Raw genomic sequence first — 23554 nt, 5'->3', positions numbered from 1 at the left:
TCTATTTGTAATCTCATTCTTTATGCCTAGGTCATGAACCCATTTGGACCTTATCTTGGTGTATGGTGTTAAGTGTGGGTCCATGACTGGTTTCAGGCAGGCTCACTTCTAACCTGGCTTAGCTCCTGAATTTCTGAACTATTTTTCTACCTTGTCCCTTGAAGAAGTTACTTCTCCCCAAGAAGATTTCACCTCCCTTTTATGTATTGTCTTCACTCATTACAATATAAATATTTCAAGACAAGAACTATCTTTCTTTTTGCTCTTATTGTAATTCCAGCACTTAGTACAGTGCCTGGCATATAATAAGTACTTAATAAATGCTTTATCTTTCCATCATACCACAGATGACTAATAGGAAAGCAGTGCTAGCAGGTGTTCCATAAATATAACCCATCATTAAAGTCTCTTGTTTCATTTTTTTAGTTCATGGTCCACAGATATTCTGATATCCCACACTTCTTTGGGGAATAAAAGTTTTATTCACATTTCAGATCTACAATGGCTAACTCATCATTTGCTTTCTTGATTTAACAAACATTTATTAAGTGCCTAATGTGCACAACGCATGTACTAGATTAAAAAGAGTGAAGATAATGACAAAATTAAGATAACACACAATCTCTGACTTGATAGAGTTAAAAATATTGTAAGGAAATAAATTCCCTGCTCAGAGAACCTCAAGATGGAATTAGAGTTTTGGACATAGTTACTAAAGGGCACCAAAGGATGGCCAGATAATGGAGATATGAGGTCAATTATTTGTTCCACCACAGAATTTGTAAAAGTCTCACACTAGAAACCACATGTGGGTTTGGCAGTATTTCAGATGGCAAGAAGCCAGTAATAGCCTTTCAGCATTGACTTTATCACTAGATGGCTTTTAAAGATCTTTTCAACTCTTAAGATCCAATAATTTTGGATAGGTATCTCTTCAGTGGCTTTTTCCATTTTATGTCTCATTTTTGGCTGCATAGTCATCTCAGTATTGAGCAGTCTACCTGCGATGTTATGTTTGCCATTGCTGGTCTCCACAAAACATATCCCTTTTTGACCAGTTTCATTGAGTGGATACACAGACTCTCCTGAGAGATGGGAACATTCCAAACAAGAAAAGTCTAGAAGATTTCTCCTCCAGGAATCAGGAGCCAGTTGTGGCCACTTGGGGTCCAGAACACAGCTTAAGACACCACGATTTGGAAGAGTTTCTGAACTCCCAGTAGTTCACACACTTTAGTGTACCTTCTGTGCCCGAGAACTAAAAGTCTTGGCTCTGTTTAACTACAACCGGAACATCTGTGTGTTGACATCATTTCAGGCTTCTGAGCCATCCATTGTGTGTGGATCCTTCTGGAAAGGGCCTCAGGGCAGTCTCCCTCCTATGGTAATATTTGTGCATCTTTTTTTCTGGTTAGATTTTTGACAGCCTCCAAAATCTAACTAAAGCACAAAATCCACATTAGTAAAAGTCCCTCTTTATTTTCAAAAATAATTTTAGTATATATGATTTTTTGCACCTCTCTTCTTCACTACTAGCCATTTATTTATATGCAAAGGAGAAGAAGTTAAATCTGTCTTTTTTTTTTTCTTTCAAGGACCAAGTTGACAAATAGGCAATAGATGAGAATGTTTATTTAAAATATGTTTGTAATTCTTTGATGCAAATGAGTCAAAAATGTTTTGGTTTTATTTCTTCATCAGTGACCTCTGTCGCATTAGCTTAAGTAGAAAGTAAACTTGCCTGTGCATCACTACTACAAACATTTAGTTGTATTTATTGCAAGATTTGTAGTATATATTCCATGATGACCAAGGAAAGATCATGTTTCTTTCAATCTCCTTTTCATTTTCTACTGAAGTAGCAATGGAGACATGGTAAAAAGAAGGCTAGCTGTGACAATAATTCCCTTCTCATCATTCAACTGAAACTGTTCAATTCTAATTTATTAATGATCTCCAGATTGTCAACTCTATGGTGTTTTCTCAGTTATCAAACTTCTTGACCTCCCTGCAACCTCTGATATAATCACTCACCTTTTGCTGGATAATATCTTTTTTTCTTAAGCTTTTGGGACACTGTTCTATCCTGGTTTTTCTCATTGGTCTGATCATTCTTTTTCAGTCTTCTTTCCTGGATCTTTATCCAGATCACTCTCACTAATCATGGGTGCCCCGCAAGGCTCTATCCTAGATCCTCTTCTCTTCTTATTTTGTACTGTTTTGCTTGGTAGAAGCTTCCATGGATTCAGTCATCATCTCTATGCAGATGATGATCAGATTGATTTTTTCCAGTCTTGACCTCCAGTCTTGTATTTCCAACAATCTATTAGTTGGTATGGTACTGGATACCCCATTGACATTCAGTTCTTCAGTTACATCTGTCTCTTTTGTAAGCCAATTTGAGATTTTCTTGTCACAGATACTACAGTAGTTTGCCATTTCCTTCTCTAATTCATTTTACAGATGAAGAAACTGAAACAAGAAGATCTAAGTGACTTGCCCAGGGTCACATACCTAATATGTGACTGAAGCTAGATTTTGACTCAGGTCTTCCTGACTCCAGGCCTGATGACCACCTAGCTGCCCTGATAGATGTTCCATAGACATCTGAAACTCAGCTTGTCTGAAATTGAACTTATTATCTTTCCCCTAAACTGTCTCCTCTTCCTAACTTTTTAAAAAATTATTATCATTACTGTCATGGGCTCTTTTGCATTCCTTGCTCTCTCTTACTACCCTCCATATCCAATTCTCTTTTCAACCCTCATAAAATCTCTGATAAGTGCTCTTTTTTCTACTGTGATGTTCCATCACCCAGGCCCTTATCATTTCAAACTTGGACTACCACAGTAGTGTTCAGATTGGTCTCTCTCCAATTTTAGTTTGTACTAACTCCATTGAACTGTCAAATTGGTCTTTCTTTAGTACAGCTAGGTGGCCCAATGCCTAATCTGGATTCAGGAAGACTCAACTCCCTAAGTTAAAATCTGCTCTCAGATATTTAATAGCAGAGAAAGTCACTTAACTCTGTTTGCCTCAGTTTCCTTATCTGTAAAATGAGCTGGAGAAAGAAATGGTAAATCACTCCAGTATCTTTGCCAAGAAAACCCCAAATGCAGTCATGAAAAGTCGGACAGAACAAATAACCTTGTCACGCCATACCTTCCCCTCTCCTTATTTAATAATATGATTCCCTAGCTCTCCAAGATCAATGTAAAACCTTCTGTTTGACTTTTAAAACCCCCTATATCCTGGCTTCTTCTTACCTTGGGGGCCCTTTTACAACTTATATACCCTTTCCCTCTTCCCATCTTCTTAGTGATTCAGTAACACTAAACCCATACTCTTCATTGTTCCTCATCCAGACACACCATCTTATTTTCACTGGCTGTCCTCTATGCATGGAACTCTCTCCTTCCTCATTTCTTTACTGGCTTCTTTCACATCTCACCTAAAGTTCCATCTTCTACAAGAAGTTTTTCTTGACTCCCCTTAGCGCTAGTACTTTCCTTCTCTTTACTGTCTCCATTTATTCTATACATAACTTGTTTTCACATAGTTGTTTGCATATTGTCTCCCCCATAAGAATGTCAACTCTTTGAAGGCAGGCAATGTTTTTACCTTTCTTTATATCCACAAGGCTTAGCACACTACCTTCTGAATAGTAATTGCTGAATAAATAGTAGTTGACTGACTGATTGGAGCCAGAAGTCTTGAGTTCATATCATATCTCTGATCGACCCTTTACTACTTGTGTAACTGTCCTCAAGTCAACTTCCCTGAACTTCCATTTTCTCATGTATAAGTTATAGAATTTGTATTAGATGGCATCTGAAGCCCTATCTCTAGTTCTTTGCTTCTGTGTTCTTTTCAGAGAGAAAAAAAAAATTGATAAACAGGAAACAAATAGAGAACAAAAGCAAACATCACAAGGTGCTATAATGGCTATATAACATAAACATATAATCAAAATTCTGGAAACATGGCAGACTAAAAAGGCACAAAATAAACCTCATGGCTTATTATTCTCATTAAAATATTAATAAAAAAATTGAAAAGAAATGAAATTGCTAAAAGTTCTCCTAGGAAAATTAAGATTTATTAAAAAGATAATAAACCAAAACAAAAAAAGTATCCTGATACAATATTTTTTAAATTATGAAATGAAAAGCATTAGAAAAAAGGTATTTTAAAGCAATAGAAAAAGTAGCAAGAAGGAAACAAATCCTAAGAGACAATAAGGAAGATAGAAAAAGCAATCTTCCCCCCCCAAAAAAAAAAAATAACAACAGAAATTAAAAGAACAGATGAAGCACACCTCAAAAATCTAAGGAAGAATTAAAGAATCTCAAGAGGAGATGATGACAAAACTTCAGCTGAAAGGAAAATTGCACAGGGAATTTAAAAACATCAGTTACCGTAGCCAAAAACATGTTTAGCACACTAAAAGCCAGAGAGGCAGCTAAACCCAGTTGAAATGGAACAACAAACTCAGAAAATAATTTAACTGAAAAAATATTTGGAAATAATGAAGATGAAGAAAGTGACAAATTTAGAGGATAGATGAAGGAAAGGAAACCTCACCATTATTAGGATCCTGGAAAATGTCAAAGAAGAGAAGTATCTGATCACATATTTTTAAGAAACTATATAAGAAAATTTCTGAGCAATAGGAATTAAATGACATACTACAAATGAAAAAGCCCAATAATGATAAATTCATTCAGTTGAAGCATTATCAAGCTTCAAAATTATAATTACAAAGTGTCTTTCAAACAGCCAAAAGAAAGGAAAAACACACACAAAAAGGCCCGTAAGGGTCCTGTGAGATTTTTCAATAGAAAGCCAGAAATGAAAAATGGATTTGAAGTATTACAGTTTAAAAAACAAATATGATTTCAATTCCTGAAACTAACACCCACATTTCCCAATTAATCTAATCCTAATCCAGGCGGGGGGAGTGAGATGGACCTTTTAAAACTCAAATTGCCAGGACTTCATAGAGTTAAGAAACAAAAATGGTCTTTCAAAAGAATTTTTGTAAATGAACTGCAGAAACACTAGAGGGTACATGTAACAAAAATAGTCATCATCTCTAAGCTCAACTGGTACATTAGTAAGAGAATGGAACCTAAAATCAAGAGTCTTGGTTTCATCTCCCACTTCAGATACTAACCACTGGATCATAGTCAAGTCATTTACCTTTCAGGACTTTAATTTCCTCTTCTTTAAAAGATAAAAAAATAATGTTTCTACTAGCTTTCTCATAGGATTTTTGTGAGGGAAGCAATTAATCAAGAGCTATTTATTAGGTATCTTCTATATACCAAGTACTGGGGATAAAAAAGCAAAAATTACTTCTCATGAGGACCTTACATTCTATCAGTGTAAAGTATGTAAATATCTCTTTCTATATAGTATCTATATTATTTATATTATAATCTATCTTACTATTTAACTTTAATTATTACCACCCTTAACCAATAATAATGTATATATATTACATATATGTGTATATATTGTATACAGTATGTACACATATACTTTATGTTTAATATATTGTACACATGTGTGTTGTGTAATATGGGCGATACATAACCAATCTATGATCATTGTGTGTGTGTGTGTGTGTATATATATATATATATATACACATATACATATATACATATATACGTATGCATATACGTATATACATCTGTTCATATACTGTGTATCTGCAACATATCTTGTATACATAAACATGTATCATTCATCATATGTATATACACACATTTTGTACTTATACCCTAAATGCATCATATACCTAAATATACATACAGTATGTGTATGTGTATGTGAAAGATAGAAACAAGGTTAAGGAGTAGGAACTAGAAACCAGGGAAATCAGGAAAAACTTCATTAAAAGTTGACATTTGAGCTGAGTTTTACAGATTAGTTATTCTCCAACTTAGAAGTGAGTAGGGAATGTACTCCAGGCATGGGATACATAAAGACACAAAGAGGGGAAATCAAGAGCTGAGTGGCCCAAGGAGTAAATAGGCCAGTTTAACTAGACTGTAAAACAATGCGAAGGATAGTATTAATTACTACAGCTAAAAAGGTAGGTTGGGACCAGATTGAAAAGCCTTAAATTATAAACATAGTTTATATTTGATTATTGAGGTAATAGGGAAACACTGGAATTTGTCGAGGAGAATAACAGAAAGTCATATTTGTATTTTAAAAGATTATGTTGTGTAGAAGATGAATTAGTGTGAGAAGAGACCTGAGACAAGGAAAGACTATTCCTATAGTCCAGGTGAGAGAAGGTAAGGGCCTGAAGTCATATTGTCATTGAAAACAGATATGAGAAGTGCTTTGGAAGTAGAAACTCTATAAACATTAACATGAAATATAAATGTCAGTTATTATTATTGTCCTTAATATAAAAGTCCCTATGGAATTACAAAATTATTACAATATTGTATTGGTTAAATTAGTGAATGATAAAAATGATCTTGAAAAAGGCATATTGTCAAGCAAAAAATTATCTTAAAAAGTAGTATAGAAACAAAAAAGCATTAAATATTAACAACAGAAAAGGAAATACAGATAAATGAGGGTAAGTTAGAAAGGTGTCGATAATCCCAAAGGGAAAGTTAATGAGTTGTTTTAGGATAAAAGGCATAACAATATATAGGAATTCTGCTTAATATTCATTCACTGTTTGGCTCAGTCATAGAAAACAGTAAAACAAGAAATATATTCCCTCTTGAAATAAAACAAATAACAACTTCACATAGAATTAAACAAGAAAAGCAGTGCTATGTGATATAAAGAACATTGGATTTTGGAAGCAGAGAACATGGGTTTCAATAACAGCTCTGCTACTTAGTACTAGTCACAATTTCCATGATACTGTTTCCTCATCTTTAAAATAGAATTGATAATAGCAGCAGTCTTATAGGGTTGTTATGAGGATCAAATTTATATCTACATATATATGTGTGTGTACATGTCTGTGTATGTGTACATAAATATATATATACATGTATATATGTATATAAATATGTATCTTGATTGATATATAAAATGGCTTTATAAATCTTAAAGCACTACATACAAATGTAAACTAGTCCTGATATTTTTTTCAACATTTTTAATTATCAGATTTAATTATCACTGTGGGCAAATTGCTACATATCTCTCAGTATTTGTTTCCTCATCTTTAAAGTTAAAGAGTAGGATCTGGTGGTTTCCAATATAACTTCAAGTTCTAAGTCCTGTGAACTACTGTCAGAATTTAAAACTATTAAGTTAAATGTCAACAGATTGAACACCCTTCCACCCTCCCACCCCCAAGGAATTCTAGAATGGATTGAAAAACAGAATGCATGAACAACAGAACATGTTGTCTACAGGAAACACAATTATACAAAATGATCACAGGATTTTAAAGTGAAAGGTTGGATTAAAATATATTATGTTACAGCTAGCTCAAGAAAATCTGGGTTTGCTGAGTGCATTGAATTCAAACCAGTTAGAATTAATAGAAGCAAACAATGAAATGAAACATGCTTAGGATACAATTGATAATGAGCTTATGTTAATTTTGAATATATATACATCAAATAATATAACCTCTACCTTGACAAAGGAAGAATACTTACTGTTACAGAAATAGATAATTAGGTATAGTAGATTAACTGTAGGGGAATAAAACAATCCGTTCTCAGAAGATGAAAATTTAAAAAAAAAAGATAAATTGGAGGGAATGTATTTTTCAAACTTGTTGAAATGAATAAAAATATAAGGTGAAAATTTAATAAGAAAAATTATAAACTATTTAAGCACATAGGAAACACAAAAATTGCACATGTGTTTGGTCACAGAGAAGTCTTAGATAAATTTAGAAGGACAGAAATGTAAAATGCTACATATATAGGCCTTAGTACCAGAAAATGAGAAACCAGCAATGATAATATGATCTACATCGAAATTAATTGGGGTTTAGGTCATAAAATTTTGTCATAAGTTGTATGAAGTTATGATAAAGTATTTCAGTATTTCTGATGGCTGAATTTTCTTAGATTCCATACCATAAGAAAATGTTATAATGACACTATAAGTGCCAATGAGATGAAAACATAGTTAATATAAAACAATTCTTATTACATATCTTTCACATGTACCATTGGTCATAAAAACAAGGTTCACTGAAGAAAGCATTACTTTGCACATTTTTAACATGAGGACACATGAGTGGTTGAGTTGTTAGTTTATTCTGTTATAGCACTTTGTGTCTTCATACTCTGCTCACCAGCTGTGTTTACTTTTTCTTTAGAAATGTTGTTTTTCAAGTTTATCTGCCTTCTCTCTGTTAAAGTTCTTCTTAAGACTAACTAACCCTTCTAATGTAGTAACAGCAAAAAGTTAACTATATTAGTGAATTTCTGAGTGCTAAGATATAACATTATTATTGGGCCTGTTTCTTGCAGGAAAATCTGTCAAGAAAATATTGGTATCTTTATATGTATTTCCATTATTTATTCATAGACATATCACAAAAAGTTATTTCAAAGTTGTATTTTTAAGCCTTAGCAGATCCAGAAACAAACCTAAATCCTCCAGTAATGTTTATCTCATTATTGAACTGTTTCTTGATAGATTATTAATAAATTGATTATTTTTCTTTTCAGCAGGCCTAAAATTCTAGATTAGACTATTTCAAATTACTTATCACAATTAGTTAAGTCACTTTAATAACTTAAATATCAAGTAGAAAAACAGCAAAAGGATGATTGGGTACCTGGTTCAATTTTCACTTTTTAATGGACTATATTCATTGACAAGATTTGTCATAGAATGTCTGTTCCTTCAGACTCTAAGAACTGTTTTGCCATTAGTTTTATGAGAGAGACAAATACAGAGAGATATAGAGGAGTGGAGAGAAGAAGAAAGAAATTATTTAAAAGAAAGCTGAAGGAGAGATTTGGGGATATATGACTTTCATATATAGTCTTGCCTAACCTTTTTTTTTCATTGTACTCTTCTACTTTTTTAACTTTTTCATCCCTCCTTTATTTATCTTTTTTTTTTTAATTAGTCTCTTTTTATACCATTGTACTTTTCTGTCTTCTATTTCCAAACTGAAATACAAGGTAGATGTCAGAATTAGAGTTATCATTATGGTTGGAGTTCAATGGAACATATGTAACATAGGTCTTATGGTGAGCTAAATAGTTTCATGATTAAATTAGTATCTATAAATGAATGAATGTTACAGTTTAGAATTTGGCCTGAATGTAAAAATTAAGTTAGTGTAGCAAGAAGTCTAGCTTTATTCTCCCAGAGCAAGAATGGATATATCTCCCTCTCCAGGATTCTAGGGATATCCATGGGGGTTTGAGGGTATAACTTCTCTAATGCTGTCAACTTAAGCCCTCTTTCAGGATTTTTACTTCAAAGAGATAACTAGAGGGTGCAGTGGATAGAGCACTAGGCCTGAAGGCAGGAAGACTCATTTTTATTAGTTCATATATGGCCTCAGACGTTTCCCAGCTATGTTATCTTGAGAAGTCACTTTGTTTGATTCAGTTTCTCGTCTGTAAAATCCGCTGGAGAAAGAAATAGCAAACCACTCCAGCATCTTTGCCAAAAGAATCCCAAATGGTATTATGACAAGTCAGACATGATGGAAGAGACTAAATAACAGCAACGATTTACTTCTAGATATAGATATTATTTTCCCCATAATACTTCAGGAGGTACATTCTTCCTTGTATCACCTAGGACTTTGGGGAGAGTGAGCTCCAACTTAATTATTTCTATGCAAATTCACATCCAAATCAGTCGTCTCTCCCTTGCTTCACTAAATCTTGGAAACTGATGTTCAAAACTCTGCTCTTGGGCATCCTGGTGCCTCATTCTCCTGATTATTTGAAACTCCTAAAATTGTAGCCTCTCAACTCTTTCACCTAAAATGAAAGAGTAAATGCCAAACACCAAGGCAAAAGCAATGTACCAAAGCTTTTATTCAAGAGTTACCTATTGATTTCAAGTTGGAAAGTCCTAAAGCCGTCTCTTACCCTATTACCTCCAAATTGGAAAAAATTAAAACAAGAAAAGGTAGAAAAGTAACTTTAGTGCCTTTGAATATGCTTCTAATGTCTGGTTTTGGTTTTTTTTTTCAGCCACAACCAGAGAAACTTCTATTCACCATGTGATTAGGAGACTAAAATCAGACTTACAGAATGTAATTTCTACCCCCTCTAAGTCCACATGGGAATTGTTAATAGTCAAGCATTCTGCACCTAAGGACTCTTGGTATCATGTTGGCTCAAGGTGCAGTCCCCCATTACTCTAATTAGGCAACTCAACTCTCCTCTGTTTTAAATAGTAAAACTTGGAGGAATAATAAATCTATATCTGCTATTTCTCTGTGATACCGTTAAAAAAATCTAAGATGTTCATTCAATATTCCTCAATAGTTTCTCAATATCACCACACTTACATACTCAAATAAGTACCCTTTGCATCCTTCCTTTATCATAGACACTGATTAGCTTCATCTGAATTTTAATCTTCTTTTTATTGGATTTGGAGAATGAAACCTGACTTTGTTTTTACATTTGTGAATAATTGTGTGTTTATGTGTCTTTGTGTGTATGTGTGTATTCACATTTATATACACATTATATGAAGTGTATATTAAGGTATTATCGACTGCTCACAGTCGATAATCTTGGAGCACTGGGAAGTTATATGTCACTCAGTTAATATGTTTCAGAGGCATAATTTGCTCCTTGGATCTTCCTGGCTTCGAGGCCATCTTTCTGCCCACCACATCCTAGCCCCCTCTCTGTATTTATTACAATAAGTTAAGACTCTAAATGTGAGTTTCCATACCATCTGAGAGATGATTTGAGTCTCTTCAGTCAGACAGCCTATGGGCATGCATCCTAGATTTCATAAAGTAGCAATGTGTTTTTCAGCCTGTGCTTTAAATTCATCCTGCCAAAAGCCACCCCAAGTGGAGCAACAAAGAAGACATATCATCAGGCCTGTTCCAGATGTCCCTGGCATCGACCATATGCTGTCATTCCTTCTCCATGTGTGACCACAGTGTTTTCCCTCTTCTCTTCACATTCTCCAAAGCTATTGATTTCTAGATCACAGTTAAAAGAATCAGATGAAATCGTGATTGAATGTAGTGTGAAACGTGGCTTTCTTAAATGATCACTAGACTAGCTAATTTGACCTACTTTTCTGAGCACTTTAAAGGAATCTGCCCAGTGTAGGGACTAGGCTGCAAAAACTGTCAACTTCAGAACTCCCAATAGAGAAAGTAAAGATTTCATCCAGCCTCTTCCCCATCTGCTTTGGCTTCCCACGACTACCCACCAAATGTGGGGGGGAGAATTATTTTAGGATTTTTTTAGTTAAAAACTTTTATTTTCCAAATTTGAAAACCCAAGATTTTCTATAGATTTTTATCATAAAACTTTGAAAATAAAACATCTCTCCAGAAACTCATTCTGACCAAGTGGCTTTATCAGATTTGTAATCATTACATTGACATCATAACTCATTTCTGTTAGTATTTTCTAAGTGGAGATTCAAGTCCTTTGTTTTTTTTTTTTTTTAATCTTTCTTTTAATTAAATTTTTATTCCAGATGGTAAAATCTCTTTGGAAAAAAGAGGATGTTAAATTTAAGGCAGTGTTTACTGTCAGTTATCTTGATTGTTGTTATTTGACACTTCTTTTAAAGGAATGACTTTTTTAAAAGAATGCATTTCCTGTGTAACAAAATGAAACCTCATGCAGAAGTGAAGTAGGGCTTTTTTCATGAAGAGTCAAGAGTGAACTGTAGTGGGAAGAACAATAAACTTTCCTTTTGCCAAAAGTTAGCTACAGCAAAAAAGTTTTGACCTGATGAAAGGTTGGATTCATTTAAATGATTATGTGGGCTGCCTAAGACCAAAATCTTGTTCACAAAACAACGGTAACTACTTGAGCCATATCTTTTTTTTTTTTTTTAATGAGGAAAAAACCCAGAATTCTTGTAAAAATATTCATTTTGGTTTTATATGATTATCCTGTTACTAGGGATCTGCTTTTAAATATAAATACTTAATCTATAGTCACAGTTAGAAGTTGCAAGTAGCCAGTGATACCTTCCCAATAAAGCTAATGGATTCCAGATAAAATCCTCCTAAGGCTTTCCCTATTATAGAATATCATTTACAATTCATTCCTAATTTATTATTTTGTACGAACATTGTATTTGTTATTAAAAGTCATAAGATGTGTTCATTTGAGTTACTTATCATTGAAGTTATTTTATATTTTATATTAAATTATTTTGGCATATCAAACTCATAATTGAAAATTAAGGGTATTAATCCATACTACAGTGAAAAGAATACTGAGTTTGGATTCAGGATCTAGGCTTAAATTCTAGCCTTGTGTCATTTTCTACACATTTAATCTTGGGCAGCTCACTTGGGTCCTCTGTTTTTCTAATGGAAAAATGAGAGAGTTAAGACTGGGTGAGTTTTCAGGTCCTTTAAATTCATGTCCTATAAATTATTAATAGAGATCTCTTCTTTTGGAATCTAGATCTATAATTTCATAGGGTATTCCTAGTAAGGAAATTCCTTCTCCCAATGCAGATTTTCAGCTAGTCTACAATTTATAGCTTTAGTATTTTCTTGGGGACTATAAGGGCCCAAAGTCATCTAACAGTTTTCCTGACTTTGAGTACTTTTCTCTCAGTACTACTATCCCATACTTCTTCATTTTGCTCCAGCTTAAACTTTATAAAATCCTTTAGGAAAGCCACCAAAATTGTGTGTGAATTAGGTTTTTAAACCAGGCTGCTCTAAGTTGAGGAATTCTTTTCTTTCTTTAAAAAAAAAAAAATAGCATTGTCATAACTGCTTTCTTTGTACTCTTTTTTTTTTTTTGTGAAGCAATTGAGAGTGATTTGCTAGGGGTCACACAGCTATTAAGTAAAGTTTGATTTGAACTAAGATCCTCCGGACTCCAGAGCTGGTGCTCCATCTACTGAGCCATCTACATGCCCTTGAGTTTTTGGTACTCTTGATCCTGATCAGGGCTTATTGAATAATAAAGTTTCTGTTTCTCTTCTTAATTAGATTTTTCTGAACTTTTAGTATAAGAAAAACTCCATTTTCTAATTGTTGGTCATGTGGAAATTGTAAGTTTTAGAAGAACCACTGGGTCCAATCAGTATTTGTCAATCTGGGATGAATAGCTCAGCCATCCTCATTATCCTTCAGCATCAGGAAAAAAAGGAAAGTAACCAACTTTTTTTTTGTTTATTTCTTCCTCCCATATAACTGAAATCATATGATTATAAAAGCTAGCCAATCATTCTCATTCATTCTAAGATGGTTTGGGTGGAAACTTAAATTCTCAAAGGATGTTACTTGACAGTGTTTAGGAATAGAGTTTCCTAGACATGGGAAAGCTTTTATCCTCCTTTTTTTGTCCTTGTTTTCTACCTGCTCTCTAGCCTAACTGTTAGAAATTTCTTTATCAATTTATCCTTTCCTTGTCCAAATGCATTTTCTCTCCCATATGCCCCAGGCCAAGTTCTTTTTTTTGTGTGTGTATCACTAGCATCTTTAACAGTTTGGTGAAATCCATGGACACCAATTATATTGAATTACAATGTGTATATCTATGTGTATATATGCATGTATATGTAACATACATATATGTGTATATACATATGCATTTGTGTCTATGTACACAACATATATTTCTTTTTATAATAATAGCTTTTTATTTTTCAAAATACATGCATTGATAGTTTTCAACATTCATCCCTGCAAAACCTTGTGTTCCATATTTTTCTCTCTCTTCTAGACACCAAGCAATCCAATACAGGTTAAACGTGTGCAATTTTTTATTTGTGCATATATATATGTGTGTGTGTGTATGTATATATGTGTATGTATATGTATGTGTGTGTATATATATATGAAATATTTTATATACCTGTATATTAAGAGACATGTAAAAGTTTCTGAAGCAAAAAGATGTCACGAGTGGAAAAAGTTTAAGAAGCCTTGGTCTAAAACACTGAGAAAGGTCCAATGACTTACTCACAAAGCCAGTGTATTTCAGAGACTATATTTAAACTCATGTCTTCCTTATCCACTACACTAAGCAGCTTCTTACCAAAATGGATAATAGAGTGTTTAAAATACTCCATGTACATATTTATCATTCACCTTATTGTCAGTATTTTTAATTTGATTCAAGTTTGATTTTATACAAATCTATGTTTGTACTATAATTCAAGGAAGAAGTATAGTTATTCTGAGGTCCTTATTTTAAAAATACTTGTCAAATGAACAAGTGACTGTTTTTGTTTATCCTTCATTTTTGAAGAGGACCAGTAACATCATAGGGTGACCTTTTGACTCATGATTGAATTGGATTTAAGTGAGGCAGAGTCAGCCCCAATCCCTCCTCCAGAGCCATTGAAGTCCAAAGTCCAAAGGGTGAGTGGTGATGGCTGGATAAACTTGGCATTTTTGATGTCTGATCAAGCTGCCTTTGTAATCCTGGAACAAATTGTTTTCATCCATCCCTTCTGCTGAGAGAGGTCTTCACATGCTTGAAGTAGACATCTCCCTAATTTGCCTATGGGTTTGAAGCCTGTTGGTTACCCTTTATCAGAGTTAGCCCATCTGCCAAGATGGTTTTACCAGGGCGTGTCTCCTGTGCTTGCTACAGCTTTATAGAGTCACAGGTGAATCCAAGGGTACACAAGCAGCCCTGAAATGGGCCTGGGAAGCCCTCACAGAAGAGGGGCCAGTCCTCCCTGAATAACCCACACTTCCCAACAAGTGGCTGTATAGGGGATCATGATGTATAAAACAAACACAAAACAAAACCAAACATTTTTGCAATAGTCAAATTGAGGATGAATTTGCAAGAAATTTTTAAGTTTGGAATATTTCATGAAATTTGAGAGTATTCTAGTCCTGAATGATTGTGAATTCCATTTTAAAGACAGTTTTAGGGTTTTGTTTTGTTTTTTTGGCTAGCTAAAATGAGAATTGATAATTAGGAAAGTATTTTCCTTTTAAAAATGACAAAATAGTAGCAGAGTTATAGTATCAAATTCCAAATTTATTACATCACTATACCATAGTCTTTTTAAAATATGGAATATGTTTGAAGTGGTACAAGTTCTTCTAAAACAAAATTTTAGGATATCATTTGGATTTAGATGAGAAAAAGACTATATTTGTCCCTGCCAAAATGCAATTTCTACTTTATAAATAAATGAGTTATATGAAGTTCATTGAAGTATTTATTACCTCTGATAATAAAATCTACATGATCAAGTGAAATTTTTCTGAGCATTTTGCATTGAGTTTGCAATTCCTTTTTTCTTTTCTAATACTGGATCCTTAAAATGAAATCAATGTGCATATGTTAAATATGCTTTCTAAAGCCAATGAAGATATATAGAACAAATTTATATATTCTAGTTTATTCTTAATATGTTAACACCACTTAATAGATTTAGTAGCACTTTAATGGTAACAAAGAATTGAAAAGAAAGGGGGTGGTGCTCATTGATTAGGAAATAGCCAAACAAATCATAGTATGTGAATACAACATACTATTATTGTGCAATAAAAGAGTAAGGGAAATGAAGAATTCAGGAAATGTGTGAAAGGCTACAGCATAACATTAAAAGAACAGTTTATAAATTGGTAAAATAGGAAAACAATTTTGAAAGACATTGATAAAGTTTACCATGCTTTATAATAAGACATCCTAGCAAGCACTTGATTGATTGCTGGTATGGAAAAATGGACATATTGTCAGACATAGCCAGTGTGTTTGTTTGTGTTTCCTTGCTTTACTTTTTTGTTATAAGAGAAAATTTTATTGATGGAGATAGAGGCATGGGAGAGTAAAAGTGTTGTTAAAAAAAAAAAAAAAGAATCAATAATCCTTATTTACCAAATACATTGTTTCTTCCTAGAACAAGTCTTAGATCTTGTTACAACTAAATGCCTATGCTCAGATTTTAATAACACTATAAATGATTCACTGACATAATTGAACTTCATGTTTTTCAAGTATAAATGTTCCTATAAATAATGCAGTGGGATGTGATATTCAATCCTCTCTTGATTTCTGTGACAATGTATTTTCCTCCTATCTCTTTCACCATTCCCTTGTTTTCTTAACTGGCTCTTTCCTCACTATTTCATGTTAGTTCTCTCCACCTTGATCATATAATGTATTGTCATTGCTTAAATTATCCTGAATGACTCCTAAATCTATGACTCCAAATTTATCCTTACACCTAAACTTTAGATAGATACTTTTTTCTTTTTTTTTCTTTATTTATTTATTGTTTTAAAAAAAATTATTATAGCCTTTTTATTTACAAGATATATGCACGGGTAACTTTTTAGCATTGACAATTGCAAAATTTTTTGTTCCAACTTTTCCCCTCCTTTCCCCCACCCTCTCCACAGATGGCAGGTGACCAATACATGTTAAATATGTTAAATACAATATATGTATACATGTCCATACAGTTATTTTGCTGTCCAAAAAGAATCAGATTTTGAAATAGTGTACAATTAGCCTGTGAAGGAAATCAAAAATGCAGGCGGACAAAAATATAGGGATTGGGAATTCTATGTTGTGGTTCATGGTCATCTCCCAGCATTCTTTCGCTGGATGTAGCTGGTTCAATTCATTACTGCTCTATTGGAACTGATTTGGTTCATCTCATTGTTGAAGATAGCCAGGTTCATCAGAATTGATCATCATATAGTATTGTTGTTGAAGTATATAATGATCTCCTGGTCCTACTCATTTCACTCAGCTTCAGTTTATGTAAGTCTCTCCAGACCTTTCTGAAATCATCCTACTGGTCATTTTTTACAGCACAATAATATTCCATAACATTCATATATCATAATTTATTCAGCCATTTAGATAGATATTTTCCAACTGTCTTCTATATATAGTGGTATGTCTCAACAGTCACTCATTCATTCATATCCAAAACTAAATTTAATTTTCTCCAGAAACATTCTTCTTCATGACTTTCATATTTTTAATTGTGGTTTCATTTGTTTAGTCATCACATGTTCAAAATATTGGGATTTGGCTTGGATTCTTTTTTCTTCTTTATAGGCCATATCCCAAATCACAAAATGTTAAAATAATAAATAATCCCATTGTAACACATAGTATTTGTTGTTCAGTTTGACTTTAAGAATTATAGTATGAATACAACCCAACAAGTTATACTTTCTGACCATACTAGCATGTGGGGTTTTTTAATTACCCACCAGAGACAAATTCTGCTATTGAAAGCCTTTGAGATCTAAGAATGTATCAGAAAAACTAAAGCAGAATTTATTCAGAAAAATAAAGCAATGCTTTGAGGAAAACTCATTTCCTCCAGCTTACCCAGTGATATTTGTTCATTTTTTTCTTATTTATTTTTATAAGCATTGTAAATATTTTGGTGATAATTTATGGACTATCAAAAATATCAAAGCTACTTTAGTTAAGGCTGAAGTTTTGATTTCTACTTTTTGTTATTTTTTGTTCAGTCATTTCAGTCGTGTTCAACTCTTTGTGATCCCATTTGGGACTTTCTTGGCAAAGATACTGGAATAGTTTGTCATTTCTTTCTCTAGATCATTTTGCAGATGAAGAAATTGAGGCAAACAGGATTCTGTGACTTGCCCAGGGTCACTCAGCTAAGTGTCTGAAGTCAGGTTTAAATTCAGGCCTAGAGAAGGAAATTGCAAGTCACTCTTTATCAAGAAAAGATCGTGTTTCTTTCACAGGCTAATTGTACACTATTTCAAAGTTTGATTCTTTTTGTACAGCAAAATAACTGTTTGGACATGTATACTTATATTGTATTTAATTTATACTTTAACATATTTAACATTTATCGGTCAACCTGCCATCTGGGGGGAGGGGGAAGAGGGGAAAAATTGGAACAAAAGGGTTGGTAAATGTCAATGCTGTAAAATTACCCATACATATAACTTGTAAATAAAAAGCTATAATAAAAAAGAAAAGAAAAGATCATGAAGAGTCAAATACAACTGAATAACTGGACATCAAAACTTCCTGACTTTAGGCCCAGTACCACCTACCTGCCCTTATTTTTCTAGTAAGCCCCAACTAAATTATAAGTATGTAGGAGTTTGGGCAAAATAAAAGAATGAAAGTTCATAAACCATTACCTCAGTTTTCCCAGCGAAATATCTAATTAGAATAGAGATTAAACTTGTGGTTTCCTTGTGTAGGGAATCCCCAGGGAAAAAAATCATTCTACCACTGGAGATCAGAAATTGCTCTACATTTTATACTCTTAGAATATGGTTCTGAAAAAGTTAACTTTCCCAGGGTCATACAGACAATATATACAGACTTGAATCTAGACCTTTCTGACTATGGGATTGGCTCTCTATCTACTCTGCTATGTTCTTATTGTTTAATGATAAGACATGTCAAATTGATAACTAAAAGAAAATAAAAAGTAGACCTGGTGTAGATCTGGTGTTAGTCTAGAAAGGTCTAGTATCTACAGTGGAAGTTCTTTCATAGTTTAAAGGAAAGACAAATTGGTAGAAATTTCAATTAAAGGAATGGAATCAGTGGGGAACTAACTTTCAAGCTATAAGTAGATCACCAGACCATGAAACAAAATAAGTATAACTCAGCTATTCAAAAAATATTTTAACTGATAAGCAAAGGTTACAGGACAAAAAAGAAAAGGTTATCTGAGAGTTATCAGATTACCAAAAAATTTCAAAGAAACAACAATCTAAATACTGTTTTTTTAAGAATATCACTCAAGAAAACTTCCTAAAAATGGTGAAATTTTAGGACTAAAGACTAATATAAACTACTAAAGATGTTCTCAGAAAGAAATGTCATATCCAAATTACTCAGACATATTATTATCAAATTCCAGAGCTTCTTCAATATTATTTATGGAAACTCAAGAAAAGCTTTATATCAACATGACAAAATTTATAGTCAAGTTTATAGTCAAGAAAAAAATTAATTGTTACTAAATATTATATGATTGAAATTTACCATATATTGCAAGAAGAATTTGAAAATACACAATATTCAGTATTATATGGACTATAGAAAATAGGCCCAAGATAAAGAGACATTTAGAGTTTTTAAAATGAGAGGTTGGGGATGGGGGGTTAAAAGGAGGAATAATGTGCATCAGCTACCTCTTGAAAATTTTGAGTTGCAGTCACAACTTTGAATAAAAGTTTATGTAAAGTTATAGAGCATTGAGAGATAAGCAGGGAAGATATGTTGATTAAGGAACCATTAACAGCAAAAAAAAAAAAAAAGTATTGTTCTACATATGCAGCTAATGGCAGAATGAAATTTTCAAAGGAAAAGTTAACTAAATTACAAAAGGATCTAAGTAGCAAAATACTAAGTAGATGTGAAGGCTCTTCATGACCATGATGGGGTTTTCTTGGCAAAAACACCAAAGTGATTTATCATTTCCTTCGCCAGTAAATTAAAGCATAAAAAAGTTATGTTACTTGTTCAGGATCATACAGCTTGTAAATTTCAAAGACTGGATTTTTGAGTCAGATCTTGCTGACTTTAGCCCCAGGGGACTGAGCCACCTCCCTGTGTATAAAATGTAATAAGTCAAAAAAACTAAAATAATAAAGAAGTTACTAAAAAAAAAAAAAAATTAAGATACAATCCTAGAAATACCAATTTGATAACTGGAGGAAGAAAACTAAATTTATTTTTATTCAAATGTAAACAGAACAACAAAAACGATCTACATTTTAAGGTAGAACTTATAAACAAATACAAAAAAAAGATATTTCAATCAATAAGGATTATATAATTTTTTAAAAGATGAAGACCTAAAGACAGACTAAAAGAAATTCCTTCAGAATGATTAAGTTTTAAAAAAAGATACAATAAAATTATATTTTAAATGATGACAATAATACAGCATTGCAAAATGTATGGAATTCAGCTAAAGTAGTTCTTAGAGAGAAAAGCATTTCCCTGTTTTTATTTTTTAAAAAAGAGGGGGGAAGATTAAGTTGAATATTCAGCTTTTAAAAAAACTTCAAACTAACCAATACATCAAAAATAAGTTCAAAGGGAAAAAATCCCTAAAATCAAAGGACAAAATAATAGTACTAAAAGCAAGAACAACAAATACTTAATAAGATAAACAGGAGGGATATGGATTTTTAAAACTGATAAATCATTAGCTAATTTAACCAAAAAGAGAGAGAGAAACTATAAATATTACAGGAGCAACAATAATAAAAACAACAATGATGATAATTAAATCCTTATTTTATTGGTAAATAAAAAAATAAAAGGCCTTGGTAAAATACAACATATTTGTATGTTAAGAACATTAAAAAGAATAAGAGTAGAATTTTTCCTTAAAACAATAGAAAACATTTAAATATTTTTTTATACCCAAGAGCCAATGTAATATATACTAAGAAAATGTTAGCATTGTTCCACCTCAGCTCAAGGATTAAGATTATGTATTGAGCAAATAGAAGTGAATCACTTTAATCTTTGAGGGATGAAATACCTAATTATGGAAAAAAGTCACAAAAAGACCCAATATTTCCACTAGAAGAGCTTTTTCCCAAAATTGGAGGGGTAGGGGGATAGGGAAACAGACAAAAACTGTCTTTTCAGAATCATTCCTATTATTTGTTATATTTTTAAAAAACTTTTTTGATTGAGGGAATAGCTGAAAATGGTGATATAAGTGTGTAATGGAATATTACTGTACTACAGGGAACTTGAAGAATTGGAATAATTCAAATAAATAGAAGATTTATATGAGTGTTGCAAAAAGTGAGCCAAAAGAAGGAAATGCATATTCATTACAGCAATCTAATTAAAGAAAATGATAGCAATAAATCCAGGGAATATAAAAGTAAAGAAGTTCAAAAAGGATCATGACAACAAGGAAGTGTATTCTGTTCATAACAGTTTTTGAATTTCTAAATTTGAAGGAACCTAAGTGACCTTCTAGTCCACTTTATAACAGAATAAAGAATTCCCTCTAGAATATACTTTCCCAGTGGATGTCCGGGGGAAGATGGAAAAGCTGTGAAAGAGGTAGCCTGAGAAAAATTGCAACTTTTTTTGGTATAGTGTCTACTGTTCTATCTAGTATTATATTTAGGATCATAGAAAATACTTTTTGATGAGGAAGAGGATTTATGCCTTCATGTACTTTCCCTTTATTTTCTTCCATCTATTATTTTCTATTTTTATTATTTTAAGGGCAATGGGACTTTTTAGTCTGATTGACAGCTTATGGCCTCCACTGATACCTTTGAAAATTCCTGGTCAAAGTCAAGACTATGAAGAGGTAAGTCCAAATAAACTGGCTTCTCCTGAATAAATAGTGGGTTCTCCTTCTATAATAAAAGATCAAGGTCCAACATGTTTAACAGCACTTCAAAGATATTCTCATTTTTATGTTAGACTATGTAAGTAGAAATGGGTTTCTGATCTCTAAATTGGAAACGTTTAATTTTTTCTGTCATATTTCCTTTTTCTACCAAGTTATAAATCCAATCTAAGTTCATTTGAGGTATGTTTTAAAACAAATCATTACTACTAACCAAAAAAAATCTATCATTTATCAGATACCCTTTTGTAAAAAATCCATATCCTTCTTGTTTAGCTTATTAAGTATTTGTTGCTTTTGCTTTTAGCACTATTATTTTGTTCTTTGATTTTAGGGATTTTTTCCTTTGAATTTATTTTTGACATATTAATTTGTTAGTTTGAAGTTTTTTTTAAGCTGAATATTCAACTTAATCTTTTCCCCCTCTCTTTTCTTAATAAAAACAATTAGGGAAATACTTTTCTCTCTGAAGACTGCAGTTTTTGCCCTGACCTCCTAAAGAGATAAAGAAGGAAAAGGAGGGAGGAAAGGAAAGAAACACTGATAAATATAATCCACTAATAAGCAAAATCTTCAATTTGATCAATTTATGTTCCATTTTCTACCACACTTTTTCCTAGAGCTATTAACAGGTGGCCAGATTTAATCTTTGCCTATTACCTTTTCTTAAAAAAAAAAATAAAATAAAATAAGTATGATCTGACTGACCATAGTTCTCAGTCCTCAAAGCTTAACATAGTGTTTATAAATATAGCCTCAGTCTTCTTCAACCAAGAGCTAAACCTAGTTGTCATACCAGTCAAACTAGCATGATAAATGTCAAAAGGAACTAAATAACTATTTCTATAGGCCAGTTATAAAGAAACTGTTGACTCCATGGTAATTTAATTTGAAAATCATGTTGGATCCTTTTTTTTTTCTTTTTTTTTTAATTATTATAACTTTTTATTGACAGAGCCCATGCCTGGATAATTTTTTTTACAGCATTATCCCTTGCACTCACTGCTGTTCCAACTTTTCCCCTTCCTCCCTCCACCCCTCCCCCAGATGGCAAGCAGTCCTATACATGTTGAATATGTCACCGTATATCCTAGATACAATCTATGTGTGCAGAACTGAACAGTTTTCTTGTTGCACAGGAAGAATTGGATTCAGAAGGTAAAAAATAACCTGGGAAGAAAAACAAAAATGCAAACAGTTTACATTCATTTCCCAGTGTTCTTTCTTTGAGTGTAGCTGCTTCTGTCCATTGGATCCTTTTTTTTTTAAGTACTTTCCTTTTCCTTTTAAATAGATGAAAGCTGATCAGAAGCCTCCCAGCTTCTGTTATATACTCACTGCTTGTCCAGAGCCAGGAAAAGTTTGTATAAATGTGGAAAACATGATTTCTAATATCTACCGGCCCCCATCCATAAGTTCCTTAGAAGACATTCTTAAGGTAACTTCTTTGTTCAAAATTTGCTTTCCTTTTTCTTTTCTTCGATGCCTTTCATACCATCTATCTTACTTGTATCCATCTCTTTAAATGGTGTTTCAGGCAGGAGAAATTGGAGGTCATCGTTGCAGCTTCCAGGCCAGAGTGATATATCAAAGGCTGCAGGTAATCTTTCTTATCTAATAGGCGCCATGCTCAAAAATGTTCTGAATGTGAGGGAAGGTGATTTTATTGAAAAGGAATTTGTATTTTCAAAGATCTATCAGAGCCTAATGTAGTAACATTTTTTAAAAGAACAGAAAATCTTTTAAATCACTGAAGTTTAGCCATTTTGTGATGCCCAGAAAAGGGAAACAGAGGATAGATAACTACTTGCCAAATTAGCAATACTCTTAACCACAGTCATTACACAGAGCTATTTCGAAAGAATTATTGACAACAATCGCTGGAGTCCAAGTGAGTTCCTTAAAATGATTTTTTTTGAGTGTCAACCTCTGTCCTGGTCCAGACTGATCTTGTCATCTGTTTACCAGCCACACAACAATATTTCTTTAGACAGCTGGAAGTTGGCTAAAAAAGAGAATATTCTCAGTCAAGCTAGAGATAATATGATCCACATCCTCTTAGAAACCTAATGTTGAT

The 23554-nt window shown here is 32.8% G+C and overlaps 1 protein-coding gene across 1 annotated transcript in view; it reads left to right on the top strand.

Moving 5' to 3' along the window:
* The window catches only part of SPIDR (scaffold protein involved in DNA repair), a 531639-nt gene that overhangs the window by 452120 nt on the left and 55965 nt on the right, over positions 1 to 23554 (top strand). Inside the window, exons 12-14 of the mRNA XM_051970228.1 lie at positions 21348 to 21435; positions 22772 to 22915; positions 23015 to 23077. Coding sequence (XP_051826188.1) covers positions 21348 to 21435; positions 22772 to 22915; positions 23015 to 23077 — 295 coding nt within the window. The remainder of the gene's footprint in view (positions 1 to 21347; positions 21436 to 22771; positions 22916 to 23014; positions 23078 to 23554) is intronic.

This window comes from Antechinus flavipes, chromosome 1 (genome assembly GCF_016432865.1).
Source record: "Antechinus flavipes isolate AdamAnt ecotype Samford, QLD, Australia chromosome 1, AdamAnt_v2, whole genome shotgun sequence".
Lineage (NCBI taxonomy): Eukaryota > Metazoa > Chordata > Mammalia > Dasyuromorphia > Dasyuridae > Antechinus > Antechinus flavipes.
This window is presented reverse-complemented; position numbering and strand designations above follow the sequence as displayed.